At 37.2% G+C, this 23,725-nt stretch overlaps 1 protein-coding gene across 1 annotated transcript in view; it reads left to right on the top strand.

The window, feature by feature from the left end:
- Nucleotides 1–18,299, top strand: part of BCKDHB (branched chain keto acid dehydrogenase E1 subunit beta) — a 132,386-nt gene extending 114,087 nt beyond the window's left edge. The window contains exons 10-11 of the mRNA XM_075707420.1: nucleotides 13,003–13,155; nucleotides 18,272–18,299. Of these exons, the coding sequence (XP_075563535.1) occupies nucleotides 13,003–13,143 (141 nt within the window). The 3' untranslated portion in view covers nucleotides 13,144–13,155; nucleotides 18,272–18,299. The remainder of the gene's footprint in view (nucleotides 1–13,002; nucleotides 13,156–18,271) is intronic.
- Nucleotides 18,300–23,725: the final 5,426 nt, after the last annotated feature.

Raw genomic sequence — 23,725 nt, 5'->3', positions numbered from 1 at the left:
AGTTGACATAGAGACCTTTAATTCTCAAATGATCCTGCTTTAATATAATAGTTGTGGATTTTTTCTTTTCAGGGGAGGGAGATTAGGATTGCTGTTTACTAAGTAGCTTCACAGAATCAGACCTTGTAAATAGTAAAATAATTTCCATTTGTAGTGTTTTTCTATTTTATATGATACTGAATGCCATTTGTTAGTGATCTCCGCTCTTGTAGAATGCAGTTTGTGTTGATAGATTAATCTCAGCAAAATTTTACTGAGTAAAGTGAGAAGGAACTTCCTAATGTACTTACATGAGGGAAACATTTTGACTTTTACTGTTTAGCAGTCATACAGAGGGAAAATAAAATCTCAGCTTCAACTGGGTTGCAATTTCCTTTCTGCAATATTATCATTAGTATATTTTTACATTTCATTCTTGGCAACTGTACTTTGCGTGCTAACTGTGTGTAACTGAAAAGAAGAAAATTGCACCAGGTGCTTCATGGTAACTAGGGCAGCTGCGTAGGTATTTTATTTTTTACTTTGTTTTTTCATTAAGAAATTCACTATACAATTGATAACATTGTTGGTGGAAGAGATAGATTAGGTTACGTAAAAGATTTATAGTTTTGGCTGTAAAGCAGAAAGTTCATTAGTGGAATGAAAATTAAAATTTCATAATTGATTTAGTTTAAAAGTAAAGTTCACATAATAATTTTAAGTATGAAATTTATTTAAACAGACAGTTCTGAAATGTAGACCAAGATAAATACTTGGGCTTAATCCAATGAAAACTTCAGCAAGACTCCTAGAATATACAGTTAACCTCTGTCATGGTGTTTCTCTATCATATAAAAATAAGTAATTCTGTTATCCGTATTTATGTTCCTAAATGTTGCTGGATATTTCACAGGTCCCATGCATTTGTTTTTATACATGCAGTTTGTTGACACTTCAAAATCAGGTCAATAATTCTGAACTGTTAATTCTGGGATAAAGGTAAACTAAAATTTCATAGCCTCTGAAATATATTATTCCTGGTCTTCATTTTTAGACCAGTTTTTAAATTAAGAGATGTGATGTTAACTGTTTTAATAGTTTTATTAAACATTTTAAAATGAAAGTGTTTAATTTGCAGCACACTTCTTGGTCTTTTGTAAGCAAGTTGCATTAACTTTCTATGCCTGGAAAAATTAATAAAGTATTATTTTTTTAATTTTCTTAGAGGGTTTGTTTTGTTTTGTTTTGTTTTTTGTTTGGTGGTTTTGTTTTGTTGGCTGGACCAAGGAGAGTAATACCAATTTTTTCTTACAGTGGAATAGCAATGCAGCCTGTTTATGTGAAGAGTAATTTAGGAAATGTAGTGAAAAGGATGAAAACTATAAAAAAACCCCCATCTCTCTAGGAAAGAAGAAAAGCTAATTATTGCAAGAAAGTTGGGCATAACTTGGTATACCAATTTGAAGTTTGTATGATAAAATAATTCTTTCGAGCTTTTTAAGTCGGCCTGAACCCAAAAGCTGAGTCTCCAGTATGGTTCATTCAGTGTTTCTGAGTATTTTTCTGCATAAACCTTTATACTTTCTGTAAAGCCTCGCTGAATTTCTCTCCATTCAATTTTTTACACTTCTTCTGTAGAATAAAAACTACCTCTCTATACTTATCAGTCAGCTTTCCTAACAGTTACTTTTGCCGTTATCTGAGAGGATATTTAATATAGGAGTTGAAGCTTTGTACTGTAATGCTTCTACCTGCGGGTTTGAATCATCAAGCAGCTTCCTAGAAATTAAACGCGTAAGTAAAATGGGAGCTTGGTTTAAAGAATACACTATAAAATTCCTTATACATCTGTTTCAAGTAATCTAATATTTTCCCCCTGCTCTGAGTCTGTTTTACAAAGACGGTAGGTTACAAAACGCTGTGGAAAAATCCTAGGTAAGCCCCAACCTTTTCACGGGTGGCTGAGATGTTTCCTTTGTACTTGCCTCTCCCTGGCTGCCTGGCCAAGCTCTGGCTTTGCACTGGAGAAGTGCTCGGCGACGGTCAGAGCGACAGCATCGTTCTCATTGTGCTGTCCCAAAATGCAAATGCTTTGCTACAAAATGGGAAATACGCCGCTTTAAATTATATGACAGCGGCCGTTGAAATTGCATTTGCTTTGAATTTCATTAGTGTGTGTTGAGTGAAGTAGTTCTGTGAGGATTTTCCTGTGCCAGATACGCCGATTGACAAGGCTGGCTTTGCAAGATTCTCTCAGCTGCCTACACAGCTGTAAAAATAAAAATACCACTCACTGGCTATTAAAACTCCTAGCAGAAAATCCTTCCAGTCACTTCTGGCATGCTGAAATTAGCCAGATGTTTTTGCAAAATACTTAAATAAGTAATTAGAATGGTAGGTGATAAATGATGATCTAAAAGTATAAAATCTGATTATATCGGTAAGATATTTCTAGCTTTGTGATTAAAAGGCATAGGGTGTAATTAGAAGGAGGATGATCCTCACTTTAAAAGCTTAACAAATGTTTATTATGTTGCTCATTCATGCGGAAAAATGACTTGTGATCTGCAAACAGTTTCACACGTGAATGATTTTATGCAGGCACTTTAGCTCCATTGATTTCACTTGGATCATTCACCTGTGTTAATGTATGTGTAACAGTTTGCACGATCGTTGACTGAACATCTGAGTTAGTAACGCCAGGTAACTAAATAAAGCAAGTGTCTCCGGATACTCATGGGCCTGGGAAGGCATTCTAACTATCTGTGGGGTTTAGGGCATGCTTTTAGAAAATATGTGTGTCCCAGTGCGAATATTCATAATTGCCACTTCAAGAAAGTGCACAGTAAACTTGCATATCATATAGAATAACGTAATTTGTAGTAAATGCTCTGTAAGGTTGGTTGCAGAATACATAACTACAGAATACATAACTTCTATTTGGAGAATTTTGTCATATTTTGGGTATATACTGTATAGCATATGGAATTTGTAGGAAGGACCTTAGATTGTTTCAGATATGGTGTAGCAATAATTGCCTAGGAAAAAATAGTATTTCTCATACTTGTAGCAAAGAGATGGGAAGTGATCATCTGGTGGCTTACAGTTAAATATCAAAAAAATCTACTTGCCAAAGAGCATTGTTATGGTTCATTTAAGGCAGCAGCATATTCTAGCAATCTGGAAACCCTGTTACCTCCTCTCGAGCATATCTGTCTTGTGCTGTTTATTTTGTGGAGAAGAATCATGCTGTCCGCTGCACCTCATGCCCTAAACAATGCAAATTGCAAACTTACTGGGAAGAACGTAATTTCTGTTGCTGTGTTATTATGAATTGAATATATTTCAATTCTAGTCCTAGACTCCACCAGGTTGGATTTAAATTTTGTAAAAAATTCATGGAAAGTCTTAGACTTTTTGCATAAAACATAGGATGGGATGGGAAGAAATGAAAATCACTTTTTATTCATTTGCCTCCTCTTGTGGAAAGGATAAGCTGTTTGACATAAACAGAAGGGGGGTTTTGTTTGTTTTGTGGGGGGTTTTTTGTTTTGTAAATACCTTGGGAATGCAGTGCTGGTTTTTTTGTGCAGTTCTACCATCAAGACCACTAAGCCACTGATCAAGGCTCTAAGCCCAACAGCTTCAAGTTAATGCTGTTGCCGTGAACGTTTGTTGGAGTGGATGTGTTGTAAACTTGATAAAGAGACTTTAATAAACAATATCAGTCTTGCGTTGGGTTATTAAAGATTGTTACTGTTCGTTTGTGAAGCTAGCCAAAAAGAAATTTGAAGGCAATCTTCCAGCTAGTGTACGAATGAGAACTTAACTGCGTCAGTCAGCCGTTGCTAGGATGGCTGGTGTTGTCTTAAGCAATGCAACCAGTGAAGCTCGAAAGAGGTGTAAAATAAGTGAGAGATAAAATACTCTTGAGTCCATATAAAAGTCTTCCGTGTATAAGAGGGTTATGTTATGTAAATGAATAGTGATGAGGCCCTCCGTAAAATCTAATATAGCCAAGCACGTCACTTACTGTCTCCTGCCAGTAACAAAATATTGAAGCTAGAGAAGTTAGTTTCAGTTCTACCTCTTGGAAATTGCAGAACCTTTTAAATTCACAGTGAATATTTCATAAGCAGTAATGTTATCCTACCTGTAAGCAGTTCGTTGCAGTGTAAGTGAAATACAAAAGGTATGACTCCCCCAGAATAATGTATATGGATTTTAGAAATGAAATCCAGCTCGTAGCAAGGAGTCTGTTCTGAATTTCTGGTCAAATCCTCTTTCAGAGTGTTTACAGCTCCCAGAGGTACAAGTGACAACAAAGACAACATTATCCTCATTTGGTTTACTTGTCTAATTACGCACATTCATTTCTGTGAAGTGGAAGTAATGAGCTTAACAGAGTAAATTGGTTATTTTTTAATATAAAGAAATTGCAAGTTGTCCGGAAAAATATGCAACATAAACATTTTTCAGTGATTTGAATTAAAACATCCTTTCAGTGTCATTAGTTTCATCAGCTAATGATGTGCCAGGAGCAAAACATGCAAATACGTATCTGCAATGAAAGTCAACAGAGTATCCAGGATTACAGAACAATAACATATAGGATGCTATAGATAGTGGGGTTTTTTCAGGAAAAAAGTACATTTAATATTTCAGTCAGCTTGTGGATTCTTTACTTCCACATGACAGAAAAAGAGCCCCTATTAACAGCACTGGCTTGCAAGACTGCTGCTGGTGTGTAGCCACCCCGTAGTTGCTGTAGTGACCTAACATCATCTTATAGGATTGCAGTTATGGCCATAGCACCAAAAATTCTATCCTGCCTGAAGAAAGCAGTTTCAAAAATACTTTCATTGGTACATAGGAGTGTTTGTATTCTTACAAGTCTGGTTACTTCCACTTGTGTTATTTTCATTTTACATTGCTTGCAATTTAAACATCTTTTTGTTCAAATTCCTTCAACATTTATTGGGAAAAATTTTAAGTATATGGTATATAGTAGAAATATGTTTTCTAAAAGTGTGTGTGTGTCGTATAGAAAGAATTTACATTAACTGTCACCACCTCCCCCATCCTCCCAACCAACCCAATCCTATGTGTTTCTTTTAATGAAGACAACATTTAAAGCACACAAGCACTCCCTTTCTTTTCCGGTGAAGATATTAATGCAGAGAATTCATATATCAAACCTTTTTTTAACTGATATGAGTATCATAATGCAGCATCTCAAAGATAATTTTAAGAAGGTTTAAGTAATAAAGTATTTAAGTATTAAAAGAGGATTAAGTATTACTTGTAAAATGTTGCATTATGTTGTATATGTGTGGATTCTAAAAGTGCTGTGGTCAGAAATATATTCACTGCTAATAGTTTCAGTGCTCATGATTAAAAATAGATGAAGTAAATTTTTATTTTAGCATGGTGGATTTAAGAGGGATGTGAATTATTTCAAAATAGTTTTTATTCATTTTATGTTACGTTACTTTATTTTTTATACAGTAAATTTGACTTCATGTATAAATGTTGTTTTATGTGATTCAGTTCTACAAAGACAATATTTACCATTAATTGTTTTTAATGATAACAAGCCAACGAGTTACACAGAACAGACTTTTTTCGCCCTAAGCGCTTCTTTCTTTTAATTGCTGATGCATTTTGTAAGTAAAAATATTATCTATTTGGCAATCGTAAGATAAATAATTTTAGCAGTGAACTGTTTCTCTGTATTTGACAAGATATTAATTATGTAAATTCAAATAATTGGTAACAAATTAATCATTATAAGCTGTCCTAAGTTATAAAAGGATTGTTTTAAAGTGAACTCAAAAAGGAGAAAACTCTGACAGAAGTTAAACATTTACAACATATAACTGGAGAGTTCTCTGAGGAAAAAATGTATCACTATTGTAACTATCATAAAGAGATTTATAAAAGTATTTTAAGACGAATATGGCTAAGCTGTAGGAAAAAAATGCTCTGTCTAAAAAAAAATCTCTCTCAATATATCTCAACTTGAAAACATCTCAGGGGTGTATAGTACTTATGTAGCTCATAGAAGTGACTATTCAAAGAATGTAACATATATGTTGTCAAAGCAAATTCTGTTTAATATTTGTAGCATTTGGTGCTTGCAGCTGTCAAGGAAAGTACTGTGCTACAATTGTGAGACATATGAAAACTGCAGATGCTTGACTTTTCTGTTATTGAAAGTAAACTGTTCAAATTGGACATTTTTTAAAGCAGAAACCAAAGAAAAAGACCTTTAATCTATATTTAGTGTCAGCTTTATTGCATGAAATCCACCTTTTATAAAATGGGGTTTGATTGACTACCTCTTTGGAAAGCTTCTTTTGAAAATCTTTGTCTAAGCTTTGACGTAAAAAATGGTTTTTGCTGTAAATGAGCTCATCATGCTCATTATTAACCTATAGTAGGATTCATCTCATTCTTACAATAGTAGGTAATTCACAGTTGAAAATCCATATGGGGGAAATAATAGATAATATAAACGTAACAGTAATCTACAAAGTGATATGGAATACATTTTCTTATCTGTTTGAGCCCCACACTTTAATTTATGACAGCATAAATAAATCAGAATAAAAATATCAGAACAGAAAGTGAAACTCTAATGTGATAAGAGTTTTTCTCTTTGAAAAGTTCTTTGAATATGTATGTGTTTTTTTAAAATGTTATAATCTATAGATGAGATGGCAAAATTCAGAGTTCTAATTGACAGAAACCACAATTAAACTAAACCTTTGCAACTAGTCACTGAGTTCCTGGGTCTAAATTTTGTAGTTATTGTCAGCAGAAAAATAAGTAGTCTTGGATGAAAAATGTTCCTACAGTTTGCCTTGTGTAATGGACCTTAACCTTATGTTTAGTCTTCTTTTTATTATGATAGCTATAATACTAAAAGAAATATTAAAATTTCTATCAAACTCTGCCTATTCATGTTAGTCTTTAAAATAGACTTTTTGTTTGTCATCCTACAAAAAGTAAATTCCTATATTGAGAAAAGGAGTTGTAAAATCAGTGTTCTCATATAGCAACTCTGTAGTCATGTGATATTCTTGTAGCTCTTAATTTTTTTGAGTACCTGTAGTGTTGCAAAATAAGAATAACTTGGGAGAGACCCCTGGGACGTAAAATGTTGCAGAAATAATTTATTTTTAAAGGAAAGTTTTCTCACCCTAGGGAGTATTCTACAGAGTAGTAGAATTTAAAAATAAAAAAATGTTTCCTTTTTACTGATTTTAATCTATGTCAGTCAGAGAGGAAAAAATGAATAGATCCAAAAGATATGGAAGTAAAGAGAATAAGACCAAAATAGCATAACTAAGGGGAGAAGTATCAGTTCGGAATTGTATGTCTTGCTAGCTATACCATAAATGGTTTCATTTACTGGTACTTACCAAAGTGTTTGCATATGGAGGCTTCTTTACTATGAATACAGAATGATCAATTCCCTTCAGAGGAAGGAAGTTCTGGGGGAATATACTCTTTAACCATTTTCATATTGGCCAAGTGCCTAAAAGCACTTCCCCTAAACTGCAGACCAGATTGCTTTGTTTTTCTGTACGTTGCAGAAGGATGAGTAATGTTTTGTTTCAGTAATGCCCAATAATGGATTTGTTTTCTTATTTTTTCTTTTTTATACAATTGTAGATCTCTATAAATGCCTGCGGTTCTCAGTTGTACATGTTTTTAAGAGTTTTACACTCAGAACCCTGATTTAGCAATGAGTACCTGAATCCCTGATAAGAGTAAAATATATGCTTAAATAAAGCTTAAATGAACTTGGATAAAGTTTTCCATATTAGCATGCTAGGATATTATAATTTTGGGAAATAGAGGGAGTGTACCCATTACTAGAGGATGCATTTCAAATACAATCATGCAACATCTAGCAAGTCCTTGGTTTTAGCATCTATTCTAAAAATCAAGGCATAGGATTGTTTTGAAGTTGTATGTGTGATACATTTGACTGATCATATGAATTTCAAGAATAGATTTTTCTATCTATGGGACCTGTGCTTTTAAGTTGTTTTGAAAAGTCTTCCTAAATGTGTATTAAACATCAAATGTCAAGATGAAATAATGTGACCAATTAAAATGCCTCTATAGAATATAATGTATTTTCCAGGAGGCTTTGAGTGAAATTCAGGCAAATGAAGGTAATTGGCAAAGGTCATATTGAATAACTGAGGCCAGAATTTGACCTCTGCAGTTAGGAAGCAGGAAGAACAATGATTTACTGTTTTGTCTGCATTTTTTTAAATTAAGACAATTTGGATATATTAGGCTAATAACTATATCTGTTCCCTTATAAACATCTTTTTCTAACAAAACTGTAAGCTTTTACTTCAGCTGAATTTTGGAAGTTAGCAGATGTCCTACTAAATAAGTATGACTTTTTCATACTGATTTTCAAGACTGAATTTAAAATATTTTACACTGAATCAGAATCCCATGCCTACTACTTTACTTTCAAAACCATTTAAGTTTTTCCTTAAGGTCTTTCCTTGAAAGATGTCAGATTGTTTAAACAGCCTGTTTGAAATATGCAGGGACTTATTGAAGGCTGTAAACTTGCATTCCTATATCGTACAAGAGCGCTTTGGGCCAGTACCAGCCTTTATATGCCCAAGTAGTATGGAGTAAATCCACTTAATTTAAAATTTTGATCTTCTACCACTCTTAAATACTGTGTTAGACTTGTTCTGATAGGCTTGTACAATGGATGTCTGCTAATTAGTCTTAAAAAGAGCTGGACGTTGTGTATTTAATATTCTCAGTAGTGTTTCTCTACAGTGTGGCTGCACAGGTGCAAAAATTCTGGCACAGCAATATGTACAGCAGATGTGGCAGTATCATATTCAGGATGAGGTGGACTCTTGTTTCTCCTACAGTCTAACTTTTAGCAGCAAGTGTGAACAAGAATCTGTAAAAGACAGGCTATTTGATGGGCTGCGTTAAGTGCTCTTCAAGCTCAAAAGGGAAGATGAGTTAGGAATATATCCATAGACTATATAATTTTTTTGTATTAGGATATAAACCTTGCTAACACTGTTTTTTCAAAGTGTAATGCCATCTAATGAAGAATGTCATCTCATTTGCTCACATTACTTTTTATTAAGTTAATGCCATCAAGCAGGCAGTTTCATATTCTGTAACTTAGTGAAAAAGTTTGGTTTGATTTAGACTTAAAGGACACAACTGAATATATTGTCCCATAAATTAGAACTGATGTCAGAGATAAATCAAAACCCCATGAATGGATAAAAATTGTCAGTTGTATTTTAAACAAAACTGGCTCCAAACCTAATTATGGACCATTATAAGCAAAAACCTCCGTTCTACAAAAGACTTGCTGCATACCTAGATGCATCCAAAGCACAGCTGGTAAAGTAGTAGTATCTTCTATTGAACCACCTTACATGTTTGTAAAAAGAAAAGACACCTTTTCCCTCTAAGTCATCTTATTAAGATATTTCCGTAAGCTTGTTTTCTATGACTGCTTATGTGTAAAATGTGTGGATTTGTGAATTTTTTTTTTTTTTTGGAGGACCAAATACTTAGCATATTACAGCAGTATCACTGTGATTCTGTGAGTAAATCTAGCTACTGTGAGCATGGTGAAAGTCATAAGTATTATTACATTTTGAATGAGAATCATGATGCCAAGGTCAAGTGTTTGCCAAGCTCTTAGCAAGATCAAGACTCTTGTCTCTTTACAATACTTCTACATTGTAAAGTAAAAGTGCATTTTCTTGATTGTTTTCAAATACCTTATTCTGATGATAACTTTATACTCCACCTTCTGGATTATGATTTTATTTCCACTCTGTTCAAAAAAAATCTTAAAAGCTTTTATTCTTTGCAAATTGCTCTTATCAATATCTGTGCAAATATTGTGCGTAAATCTGCAAATTAAGTAATGTCAACTGAATCATCTTCGTTTTGCTAGGTCTGCCGCATTTCTGTTGTTACAGTGGTCATTGACATTGAGAGGCTTACTCCAGTAAGTTCCATGACCAGCACATCACCTGACCCAAACCAGCATCTGTAAAATGAATGCATCAATAATCTAACAATCCTCTGCATAATAACATATACATGTGTATAGGATTTACCTATGACTTTAGGTATGGCCGGTAAGGCAAAAAATACATTGTAAGATAATCTTACAATGGGTGGGTGGACTAGATGGCGGTCCCTTCCAACCCAAACCACTCTATGATTCTATGATGGTACTCTAAAAACCTTTATAAGGTTTTATACCTTATAAAGCACTTACCTTACGTAAGCACTTTATTCAGTGTATTGTTATACAAATTTTATTGGTTTGCTAGGAAGATTACTTTTTCCATGGTAAACTGTTACAGTGTGAAATTCTGTGTGTGACACTGTTGCAGTCAGAGCCACTTGAGAGTGAACCTTTGTGAAATTGTGTTGACTTCAGTCAGATAATGTGTAAGTGGAGTTTCCCTCATGGATTTGACTGGTGGTTTGGGTCTGTTTTTTCTGCCTCTGCAGTATTTTACTCATACAGTGCAATAACTTAGTGAAAAATCTGCACACACCCTTACCTCCAGAAAAATAATAGTAAGAGTGATTTTGTATATACACATACACGCACAGAGTACCTCAGAGTGAAGAGTTCTCCACCTTCCTTGGGTTGTCATTCTTGGATTGTATCTGACAGTACAACACTGCTCATCTCAGCTTCACTCTCTGAATTCCTCTCTGAGGCAAGGGAATCCACATGACTCTCTGGAAGCTGTACAAGTTTTGAAGCAAAATGTGTACGCTCAAACTGAAAGCAAGTGCTGAGATTGAAAACCCCAGAAGGGGTGCTTGTAACAGCTGTTTTGGGTTCTCCCTGAGGAAAAAACATATTGAGTGGAGTTTTGGAAAGTCTTATGACTTAATTTTTATTCTGAATTAAATATAATACCAATAGCATTAGCAAATATGCATGCTTGCAACTATTCTATATAGCTTGGGTTTCCCAGCTGAGATTTATATTTACAGCTGAGCTTGGGGGCTCATTCAGGGGAGCATAGCACCCCGCCTGCCAGTCACAGCTGACATTTCCCTGCTGCTCGGGCTGCTGAAGGTGCAGTGCTGCTCTCTGCACGGATGCCCAGTGTATGGGGAATGTTGCAGTAAATATTTTCAGTGAAACTAATGAACTTTCTCTCCAAGCTTCATTTGGGATGAGCTGTTACCGCAGAGCTGTTTATGATGTAAGCCAAAGGTCTCTCCTAGGTAGTGGTCCTGTGTCGGGTACTCTGAAACAGCAGTGCAGGACTGGAAGGCTGTGGGTCTAGAATATACTTGTGTGTTTTGGTGTAATGCAATTTCACAGGTGGTCTGTGGGATGGTCCGAAAGCTATTGCTTTGTCTTATTGGGCAGTCACAACATGGGAACCAAGGACTGATTAGTATCGAAAATATCCTTGCTAGCAGGTTGGGGTAGGACATCATGATCTACCTCATGGACAGGTAAAGGACTTAATACACTCCACTTCCCAGCACTTTGTACTAATGTGAATCTTCCACTTTACAAAGAAAAACAAAGGAGCACCTGAAAGTGGAGCTCAAAAAATCTTTATATTGTTTGCATATATTTTTACCTCAGACCTGTTCAGACTCTGAAGTTTTCTAGGTGAATTAGTTGACTATTAAATGTAATGGCACTGTATGCAATGACACAAAATCTTGGACTTTTTACTTCCATCTATCTTCCAGAAATACGCCACTTCACAATGCACCAAAGTGGTAGCTGGAGCAGAAGGTTATAATCTCAGTGTGTTATGAGTACCTTCCATGCTGCCAGATGTCGTGATGTATAGAAAGCACAGTAAGTTAGAGTTAGGCTGCCACGGACTGCAAAGTAACGTGCATTTAAAGCCATTCGTCAGTCTGAGAAAACACTTAGCACTTTGCTGCAGGAAAGCGTAGTTCTTTGACTGTTTTCCTTGTGGGCCTGGTGGAAAAGGACTGGTAGATAATCCTCCACCTTCCATTTTGCTCAGCCAAGGACAGGGGAAGTTGGCCAGGACGCCTCAGTTGCTGCAGTCCATAAAGGAGAGGCCAGGAGGAGACATGTTTTGTCTCTTCATTTATCTGCTCTGGAAAGCAAATATATGTACTAAAGATACAGGGAGAAGGAGCTGATAATTAGCATCAACATCAGTTTGATCTGGCAAAGTTACTTCTGTATCTACTTGTTGCAGATTTTCACAGTCCATGCCATCACTCTGGTACTTGAGAGTCAGAAGATTGAAACCCCACTATTTATTTGGTTATTAAAGCTGGTAACATTACACACATTTCCACATGTTACTTTCAGATTAATATGGTGTATTTGTAATCTTTTGTGCCCTAGTAGGTTGAGTAATGAAACTCTCACAGTCATTGCCAAATCTGATCTCCAAACAGAACACAAGTTGTGGGGTTTTGTGTAGAGCATGGATTTGACTCAAGGGTTGGATATGCAAATCCACTGGAGTTCAAATTCATAATTTCCATAACTGCTTAATGCTTCTCAGACAGACTCTTAATAATCTAAGGGTTCAAAGAAGTTTGAATACGATGTTCATGTATCCAAAAAATAATACACACTCTTAGATTATATAATTTTTCTATATGCTTAAAAGTGGCACAGGAAAGAAACTCTTACTCCTTTGTTCCTAAAATATTTGTTTCTTGGTAGCACTTGTCTGGATGTATAGCAGATGTACTAAATATAACCTGCCTATGATTTAATGCAGCACACATGTAGAAAATGAAAATGACATTAATACAAGTTGTTATTTTAATATGGACCTTTGGGCAAAAGGAAGCACTGTTCTGCTCTGGACTACTTATGCTGTGATATAAATAGAAGGTTTGAGTTTCCAGGACTGTCAGTCTGGCAAAGTTCATTCGACCTCAATTTGTGATGCAAGACTCTTGAAAATAATGGCCTCACTAACATTTATTCTGTACTTCTGTTAATAGGAGGAATGCTTTTTGAATTTAGAAGCGCCTATTTCAAGAGTATGTGGCTATGACACTCCTTTCCCTCACATCTTTGAGCCTTTCTACATCCCAGACAAGTGGAAATGCTATGACGCTCTTCGAAAAATGATTAACTACTGAGCAGTAATACAGGTGAGAAATGATGTCTTACACTGACAGTTTTCCTGTTAGGATTCGGATGGAGTGATTGCAAGGTTTGGATCTAAAGAACTACTCTTTTATTTAGTTATTTATTTATAACAAGAATTGCCTCTTATGGCTTTGGACCTTCAGTCTTAAAAGGCGTCCAAATATTTTTAAGTAGTGCCATTGAAGTCAGTGTTTAAAATTAATTGCCTTGCTTAATCAATCTGAAAATTAAATGTCTTGTATTTGGAGAAGTGAAAAGAACGTAAAGTGAAAGGTGAAAGGAATGGTAATGCACAGAATATATTTTCACCTATATTAGAAGACTTACAGTTATTTCACAGGCAAACTACAGTGTTAAATTTTATAATTTTTCACTCTTCAGGGTGGCCTGTAATCCTGTGAGGTACTAATAAGGCCCAATTTACACTGAATGTAGGCACTGCATTGCAAACATACACAGAGCATTGAAAATGCATGAAGTATCTGTAGTATCTTGCAGTTCTGCTCAAATATAATTATAAGGCTTATATTTAGTATTTATTCTAAAAATATTTTTTCTTTATAATCTTCTATGTAATTGGGTCATGCTTGAAGAGTTCTGTCTGCAGAGCCCTTCAGGCACCAAGTCTGTGAAGTAATATATGTTTCTATTACATGTCTATTAATCACAGTCTGCAACATCTTTTGTCTTTGTTTCATTGTAATGTAATACTAAGTATCATTAGACTGTGCAGTGGCCAACCAGGACTTCGTATTGTGTGTTGCTTTGGGAGAGCTTCTGGTGTTTGATGACCGAAGTTTAATAGTTAGGAAATGTGTCAACACATTGTATTCTCTACTTCCTTTAATTAAGTGAATCAAGTAGCCTAGTTTTTGATATTGATTCTTGATGGGTCTTGTACATCTGAACTAAAAAGAAAAGAAGGCAACAACAAGCCTGTTTTCCTTTGGAATAAGAAAATCCTGTAATAAGCAGATTTTTAGCTGTTGACACCGAAGGCGGGAGGGCCAAGGTGGGCCCTATATTAGGGGCGCCCTCTTGTGTCCATTTTACCTATACGTTAAGCTGTGAATTAAATTTAGGGCCAGGCATAGAAGTTTGTCAATACCTTAATGTAAGTCTTGTTTATATGCATACTTACTTTCAGGACGACTTTTTGCGTTTCACTCTTTGCTTCCCTTGATAGCTGATAGTGACGTGCCTGTATGTGAAATGGGAACACTACCAGTGAGGCAGTGTCCTCAAAAAATAATGTAGTTCCATTTACAGTATTTCTGCAAAATCACCTGGTTTTGACATACCAGAGCATTTCCTTAGGATTACAACTGAAGAATGTTGTGATCTTTTTTGTAGAGTATGTGGGAAATGCTCTCTTTTTCATGACAGTTGTCCTTGCCTTTTATCTGAGTTGAAATAAACTTATTAAAGAGTTATTTTCTTTTTTGTTTGGTACCTCTGTAATAAAGCCAGTGAAGCTTTCCTAAAGAGAATGGGTTGTATCTGCTCTTTGAGGTGAGTTACTGGGCCATGCTAGCTAGCCTCTAATCTGTTCCTTTCCAAAGGAAACCAAACGAGCAAATATCCTAACCTCTGTGTAACGAAAGGGAGACAAAGCAAGGACATTTGGTGGTTCAGAGATGTAGTTTAGCCCCCATTTCTCCATAGGATGGTAGATTGAGGGAGGTATGAGGAGAAAAAAGTGGGTTCTGAGATTGCATTGAGTTGCACACAATCCAGTTTCCACACTGGAAGTCCACACTAAACCTTTCTGTGAAGGTAATATGGACTAAAATGTGGAAAAGTCATCTGCATTCATCTTTACATTTCTCCTGTGGGCTGCACCACACACAAATATCAGAGGAGGTTATTGGCCAGCTGAAAATGTGGATTTAGCATGTCAAGGAGCAGGTTTATTAGGGGCTGTCTAGAAAGGACACAGGAAACTCTGCTTTCTGGATTGTCTACGAAAATATCTGGATGGTGGGGCCCATAACACCACATCTTTTGGTTGGTGTGACTAGATATTAGTGTTACAGAATGAACAGAAGTTTTTTCTAAGAGAGAACCTTAATGTGCCTTGTTGTAAGGCACATTTCAGGGGAGTATTCCTTATTTTTATGTGTGCTATAGTAGGTAATTCATCTTATGTGCTTGACACAGCAGTTGTAGATCTCCATCCTGCCATCTACTCCACAGAGTTTGCATGTGAGGTAGTGTGCTTATGTTTCTGAGAAATGGAAGGATTGCTTTACATTAGCTTCTTTTTGTACTCAGTGTAACATTTATTGGTGACGTTACTTGCCATCGGTCCAGACTGATGAGGTTAATGTGTTCCAAACCACCCTCACGTGTAGGCAGACAGGGAAATCTTTTCTAAGAAATGGTGTTACAGTTTGTGTGGATTTGAGCACAGCCGTAGTCTTCTGGATGTTAGAATAGTTGGGCCCCTTCTTGTCCTACTGCTGGAGAGGCAGAGGAGCTAGCAGTTCTCCATGGTGAAGAGGGATGGAGGGATGTAGGGTTAGCTTTCTGAGTTACAGAAATGGCCAGGCTGGCTAAGTTGTCGCTTGGCTTATGTTTCAAGTCATTTCTGTTAGATACAACCTGGTGGTATGGCTGGCTACGTTCTTCTTTTCCTCTCTTAACCAACAACTTATTAGAAATTGCTTCATCTGTTGCTTTCAGGCAAGCTGTAGGGAAAAAAAAACCCCAAGTGGTAATTGTCGAATATATCAATGGTATATATCAGATTGTCCTTTCTAACATGGCCTGAAATCTCTGTAGTTTGAGAGAGAAGCTACCTGCAACTTTATTTCATGAAGTCTGCAGTGATATGATTCCCTCTGCTTGTTACTGGATAACACCAAGTTGTATAATGTCTTGTGGTCTACCACTGTTTGAAAGTCCTCTGCAGACGTTAAAACAGGCTCCATATTAAGGTATGGGGATGCTAACTCCAAACTTATTTTTACCAGTTACACTATGCTTTTCTTTAAGTTACTGGTGTATCAAAATCTTTCTGTCCTTATTCACACAAGTAAGTGTTTCTCACTTAACAAAGAATAAATCCACATTTTCTTTAAAAAACAAACAGACAAAACCCTCCCCAAAGTATGTTTGGCTGTGTGTATAAATGTACCTCATACCCAGAAAGGTTGCTCTCAGGCACCTGAATTAACTTACTACTTTGTGTCTGAGGCTAATGCAGGGTCTCAAGCTGGATGCTACAGTCAATCATTTCTAAAGTTAGCCTTATTATCTTGTGTACATTTGGTTTTATTCAACCTGTGTTGATAGTGTCTCACACACGCATAGTTGCTTATCTGGAGATTGACAGTACAGATGGTTTTCCTGCTCAAAGACAGCGTTTGACAATGCATACTGTATACCTCACCGATGAGACAGGCAAGAGCAAAATCTGTATCTTTCAGCAACTTCTTAGTTACTAAAATTTATAGCTATGTTAGCTATAACAGAAATAGCTCCCAGGTAGGCAGCTGTGTTCCAGATAATGCTTTGTAGTTGGAAAAAAGATAAAGAGAAAAGAAGCGGTGAGATTAGGATGGATATATATTTCCTGCATAGATGGAACGGTGTCTGGCTGTTCATGTGGGGAGGTGTGTGTGGGGGGGAGAGATAAAAGAAGAAAACAGCCACAAATTTTATAAAATATACTCTTGTGATACACAAATATATTGAGGGGTGGCTGTAGCACAGAAATGGCAAATAGCCAAGTGCTTTTCTGTTACCTTTTGCAGCTTTTTCTACCACATTTGCATGTTCTGTTTTCTTGTCAAATTCTCAATTTTAAAGCTGTCCCTGCCAGGTGACAGCTTACCTCCATGAGAGTGTCTGTGTATATGTAGAGACACCATTACTATTACAAGTTTAGTCTCTAAAAATACAAAGTTATCACACTAAACTTCATTATGGAACTATTTTACGGAAAGTTTAATCTTGGTGCTTAAAGGTTAGACGAAGATAGGGGATGGTGGGGGGTTGATTTAAATTTATTTTTCTTTCCAAGCCTGTATTTGAAGTTGTATTTCAACATCCAATACAGTTTGCTCAGAACCAGTGCTCCAGTTGGGAGAGACTTGCAAATGACACAACGCTTTCCCTTTCTCATCCACTAAGTTGTGCTGGGAAACAGGAAGGGACCTGGTAGATACTTCGGTTAGTAATTCTCTGGTTTTTGTACTCCTGGTTATTAGGTAGGGCTTTATACAGGTTAACTTGAGGCACAGAGAAAAAATATAATTCCTCTCCCCGTTTGGTAAATAAAATATGAGAGACTGTGCAAGATCATTTCTTTTCAATCTGAGACTAACAACCAGGTTTTTTTCAACACCGAATCCCAAATGTGGCAGGCTAGACTGCCTGCCTTTTATAATGCGCTGTCTGTAATCCACTAGAATAAACAACTTCCAGGGACTTGAGTAGGACACAACATTCCTGCTTTATAATGTTGTCCTGCTGGATGGCAAAAGTCATGCAAATGGCCAGTGAGTCATGTCTTATACACAAGCAGTGAGTAGTTCAAATATAAGGTAACAGGCTACTAGTGCTATGAGTTAGTCTGTTAGTATGGCTGTTCCAAGTCTATACTTGCATTCAGACCTTGCTCAGAATTCATGCAAGATCAGGAATAATGAAATTATCTTTGAACCCCCCTATAAATAGGAAAGGTATTGACTATATTTTTTTTTTACAAGACCCTTCTTCACTGTAATAGTAGATTGATAGTATGTCTAGGAGAGCTTTAAAAAACCAACACATAACACTTTGCTTAACATGCTAGAGTGGGGTGGAAGATACTTCATCATAAAGCTTATGTGTAAACTTTTTTTTTTTTACTTTTTGGTAGCAGTTAGTGTTGTCTTGACCCTAGATATCAGTTGCACCATTTCTGTGTGTCTACCTCGGCAGCTTTAAAAATTTAGCATAGCTTTTAATACATACTAAGTAAGTATTTTGTTGTAGTTCATATACCTTGAGGTTAGGACGACGTTATAAATTTAAAAAGTAAGATTACCATGGAAGACTCTGTGTGTTTAAATTGTGGATATTACTTTCAGCCTTGAGATTTATAATTTATTTTATCATCTTCTTCTGCAGAGATTAAAAGAACAACAGGGAAATACAGAAGCTGCCTTCAAAACTCTTGACACTTTACTCAGATCTTTTGGGTTTGGAATTCACGTAGCAGACTGTTTTCTCTGAACTCAACTATCCTTAATATTCAACTTGGCTATTCTTCAGAAAGTTCAAATCTTCCTTAATTATGAAATCAGTGATGGGCAGGTGATTGCTGTAATAAGTAGTTTCAGATGTATTTAAAGATGTTCCAGATGTTGTATGAAAGTTATGCATTGCCATGCTTCACTAGGTTACATCTCTGAACTTCACTGTGTAAATATTAGAAGCAGAATTTTATTCAATAAAACCTATTATGCACATGTTGTCTCTTGGTTTTGTTATTGTTTTGGGAAAACCCAAAGGGGTTCTTTGAATGTGACTGTATTTTTAACAAAATAAGCCTTAGACAGCCGGACCAGCTTGTGTATTTGGTCTGATGGAGACCTCCTTTAACCATTGTCATTAGCTGCCTTTAGTTGAGTGGCTACATGTAACATAGTCCCAAATACTGATTTACCTTTCTGCAAGCGAAATGAAAACTCCCATTTTCTTGAGAAGAGAGGAGAGATTTTTTTGCTTTGTTGCTATAGGTGAGAAGCTCCATTGGTACATCTTTGCTGCAATATCTTTGTTTAATTATTTTTCCTCTAGATATGGAACATGTCTGCTGCTAAGCAGTTGTGCAAAATGTGCCAATTTGTCAAGAAAACGTAACAGTGCCCTGACACATTCATGCAAGTGGTGGGAGAAGAGGCAGCGCACGTACCATTTTCTGTTGGTGAGGACACAGAAATACAAAATTACCCAAAAGACTCTATTACAAAAGTAAACCTGAATGTTTATTTTTCCTGTGTGAATATAAAAGGCACTGAACATCCCTAAGTGCAGAAAGGAGTCCAGCCTTTCAGACTGAGAGCTTCTGAGCTCAGTGGAGGTTTGCTTAATTTTTAATAATGCCCTTCTTTTCCATATGACAAGCCAAGGACACAGCAAAGATGTGAAAATTATCCTCTCTTGCCCTACATTCCAGGACTGCTCAAAGGGCAGCAGATCTTCTTCCAGCACAGTAGTTTCAAAGCTTATTACTGAATTCCTTTGGTACCAGCTCTGCTCATTTTTCCACCACCTAAATTAAGTGTGAATTCAGCAGTTCCTAGTCTTTTTGGTTGCTTTGCTGTCTGTACAAATCAATCTCATGCTGCGTTGCTTCTTATTATATGGGGGAAGGAGGGGAGGGATTGGGAAGATGTATGCCAGTAGCCAGATAACCACATTTCCATTATTATTCAGGGGGATCTTTCAGGGAGAACGAAGAATACCTTTGTACACAAACCTGCTCAGGGCACTCCTCGAGGTGACGGCTGAAACACAGCGGGGAGGAAGCTCAGGAGGAAAGCTTCACTCTGAATGCCAGTGGATATTCCCCGCCATGCCCCTTCGCCACCCATTCTGATGATCTGGGAGGTTATTAATCGAGCAGATCCACTGAAATCCAAGGGAAATCTGGCCTTTGGGACAATGTCCTTGATTATGGGTGCCAAAGTGCACGTGCTCACATCTCAAAGCGGTGTGCTTCTCAGGGCTCCTAGGCAACTCCCATCTCACTGTCCCAAACCTCAGGAGCAATCCTTGTAGCATGGTTCGTTGTATGTAACATGGGGTGATGCTTGCCCTCCAGCAGAACTCAATTCAAAAAGCCACACTCAAAGGACTTGTACAGGTGGAAGGTGCTAAATAATAATCTTTTCAGTTTCTACTACTAAGATTCTGCGTTCATAGTTCTTACGTTCTCTACAGAATTCACAAGTGATAATGGAGCTATTTGTTAGTGTTTCTAATCAAAATGACATTATTAGTCAAGTCTTCTGTCTGTAAGTCTCCTGTAAATGCCATGTATAGAATTTGTTTATTGTTTTAAATGATAGATGCATTATGTAGTTAATATTTTTTGTGCTGGATGGAAACTGTTTTTGTTTTATGAAGAAAAATGGTTTTAAAAATTATTTCTCTCTTTGTGGAAAATCAGTAGGTATTTTAGTAACTGTCTTCTAAAAATGTACTGTTAATATATTTCAAAGCGTATAAAATAGATACAATTATAGTACTGCCATAGTAAAATGTGCTTTGGTATTTAATAGCCTTAATACTATATACTTTGTATTTGCGGTTTTTGTAGATAAAAGCAGTTTGTAATTTAGTGCAGAGCTTAAGTTCAAGTTGCGTGTATGGAAATACAGAGTAATATATTTCTTAATAAACACGTAGAAAACTTTTGCTTTTAATGTGGACTACTGCAATCTGGTTGAGGGGCAGGTTTTGTATTTTCATTGAGTGGTGATGTGTCATTTTTTAACAGTATAAAAAATGTTCCTTTATCCTCCGTTTTGGATAATAGTATATTTTTCCCTGGCAAAGACAATTTATGTTCTAAAATAGGTGCTGCTCCCAAAAGGCTGCCTAGGTGGCAGTATCCACTCACGTAACCTGTGCTCAAGGATGGCGGCTGTTTAAAGTGCATGTTATGGAAAAATGATATATGTTCTAAATTGCACAGGAAGGTGTATGCTGTTCCATGCAAATAACTGTTTCTCATTAAATTCCTTAATACTAAAATCCAAAGACAAGTCATATTTTCTGGTTTTTAACCACTTAGGTATCTTAATTAGATTAATTAGATTATGCAAAAAATGTGTGGAGGATCTCAGATTTGACCTGGGCAGTGATTATTTCACTCTAAGTAATTCCTTCTAAAGCAAAAATCGTGTCAGTACTCCTTGCTGGTAGTCCAGAAAATTAGTCATCTATCTAGTCATGCTCATTTAACACTAATTGCTGGAAATACTTATGGTACATAGTTTAATGCTAGATCCTGAGATTGGAATTCAAGAAAGACATACACAGCCTTCACGGGATCCCAGATTTATTAACTGCAGATGAAAGACTTGTATACTCTTCTTCTGTCATCTAGGTCAGTTAAGACTGTAGTGCTGTAACAACCTCATTGTAATAAACAGTGCACCAATTAATAAAAATTGGATTTAAATCATTAGAGGTATTCTACCTCAATGGAAGTGCATGTGTTTATAAGAGGATTAGCCAGTAGTATGTACTCACTGCAGTAGTCAGGAGCCTTGACACAATGACCTTCCGCTCCTACGGTCTGATAATCAATTCTGAGCTCATGAATCTTTTCAGACAGCTCTCTTGCTCCTGTAGCTAAAAAATGGTGTTCCCGGTGCACTGGTATATTGCAGAAGCTCTGTTCTAGCCACATAACTTCAGAGGCAGCAACTGAAAGGAATCCATTCAGCAAGCTGGCAGAGATTGTTATCACAGCAGCTCATGGGGTTCAGTGAGCATTATATATGCATAAGAAAATAAGCTGACACAGTCTGTAAGCTCTGCCAGATTTCAGTAGACCCGAAATAGGGATGCAATTCTTTTGTAGCTCTTTTGCTGCTTAGCTGCTCTGCAAGATACGTGTTTGTTAGATGTGGGAGACATACATCTGACTTCAGTATACACAAGATTTTTAGAACTTAATTCAGTTGCTTATGCTTTGGCATTGAGTACCATTTGAGACACCCTGGGGTATCCTGCATGGTCTCCACATTTCCAGCTGCTGCTTCCATAGGTTCTATGTGATATCTGCCAACCCCATGTGTATCTTGGGTGCCTTTGGGCATCTCAAATGGCACTAGATGCCTGCGTTCAGGCATCTAAATGGAGCCCTTTGTTTTCTGGGGCTTGGATAGCTGATGTCTCACTATTTTTCTGTAAGCTTGCGTAAAATGCCAGCACTGACATTGGTGCATGCCTCAAGTTTCAAAATAAGTTGCTCAAATCCCCAGTAAGTACATAAGGTGGGATACATGACATGTTGTGCATATGAAAGAAAGGATTGTCTCCTGGGTGATGGGCTGATGCTGAACTGGGCAGTTAGTTCCTTGAGGCGAGTAATTTAGAGCAAACCCCCAGCTTTATAAATGTCCCCTGGTTGATGTTGGTTGCCGTAACTCACAAGGTCTCTGATGAGCGTCTGAAGATAACATGCGGGCAGGACCTGGTGCAAGTTCAGCAAAGCCATAAGCAACAGTGGTGAGTTAATGGGAGGGGAGGGAGCTGCAGTCCCCTTGCTTTCTGCAGGAGCTGCATGTGGGATACAGCTCAAGATTAAACCACCTAAATTTAAGTGTTGAGATATAGGTGCATATGGCCAAGCAGAGCAGTTGAGCTAGCTAGTAAGTGCCTTTAGGGTAATCTGACTCATTCTGTGGGCTGAACTGACTCTACTGACTGCCTCGGTTAAGTTGTCTATGCGTAATGCTACATGAGATGCTGTAAGGTCTCCTGCCTGGCCTTTGGCTGCTAGTCTAGAAGAGTTCACATGTCTCATCGGTCCTCAGTCATACCTGCTAGCTCAGGTATATCTTTCATGCCCTAAGCCATCTCGGGCATCGTTGCAAGATGCTTGTGTGGGCAACAGGATCGAATTCCCCAGTGGCTGTGGCTGTCATGGGATCACAGCCCAAATGTGGATGTTAGATCCTTAACTTCAGATGAAAGTGCCCATTCCATGCTTTTGACGGAAGGGAAAGAGAGCGGAGAAGCAGCACATGAAGTGTTAGGTGGGGGCCATGAACTAAGTGGTGCAAGAAGCTGGGAAAAGATGGTCTGTCCCTCAGTCCAACTGCTACAAGCAGCAATGGCCTAACCTGTACTTAACCTGACATTAGTTGTCCCCAGCCCTCTAACAGAAAGAACTAAGCCTCCTGATTATACCGGACTGGTACAACAATACTGATTAATTTGATCATTAGCCTATTTCATATTACAAGTGCAACAGTGAATCAACGCCAGCTTTGGGTTTCTGTTACTTGCTTTGAAATTTTTTTTGGTCGTCTTTTTTAGTTACATTTTTAAACCCTATTTTTGTCTGCCTTGGAGGAAAAAAAATAAGCCAAAATAATAGTACAACATTAAGAGCAGAAACTAATATCTGTTCTTGCTCATGTAGGTCTGTGGATAACTATTCTACAGCTGACAGTAATGTGCCACCAGTCTTTGAGAAGGACTCCCTGTTGATTCCTGCGTCTAATTAATTACATTTATATGATAATTAAATCATTCCTGTTTACTTGCACTCTGTTTGCTTGCAGCTGAGTACTTGCTGAAAACAGAAATTGTCTGAATTTATGATGCCTGTGGTTGCACTCTTCTTGCAGTGTTTGTGAGCTCTGCTGTGCCTGAGCCACTGCTAGTTCCAGTTTCATGCAGTCTTGGGCAGTTTTGAGGTAAGCAACCCGGGCTGCTGGCAGATGGTTTCTTTCCAGTCTTTCCACCACAACCCTTGCCAGCAACCCTTAGCCAGGGCGATGAAACGGCGCAGACGAGCGCAGTTGTTCCGCCTCCAGGCAAAGCCTCTCTGGTTAC

Source organism: Pelecanus crispus, chromosome 3 (assembly GCF_030463565.1).
Source record: "Pelecanus crispus isolate bPelCri1 chromosome 3, bPelCri1.pri, whole genome shotgun sequence".
NCBI lineage: Eukaryota > Metazoa > Chordata > Aves > Pelecaniformes > Pelecanidae > Pelecanus > Pelecanus crispus.
This window is presented reverse-complemented; position numbering and strand designations above follow the sequence as displayed.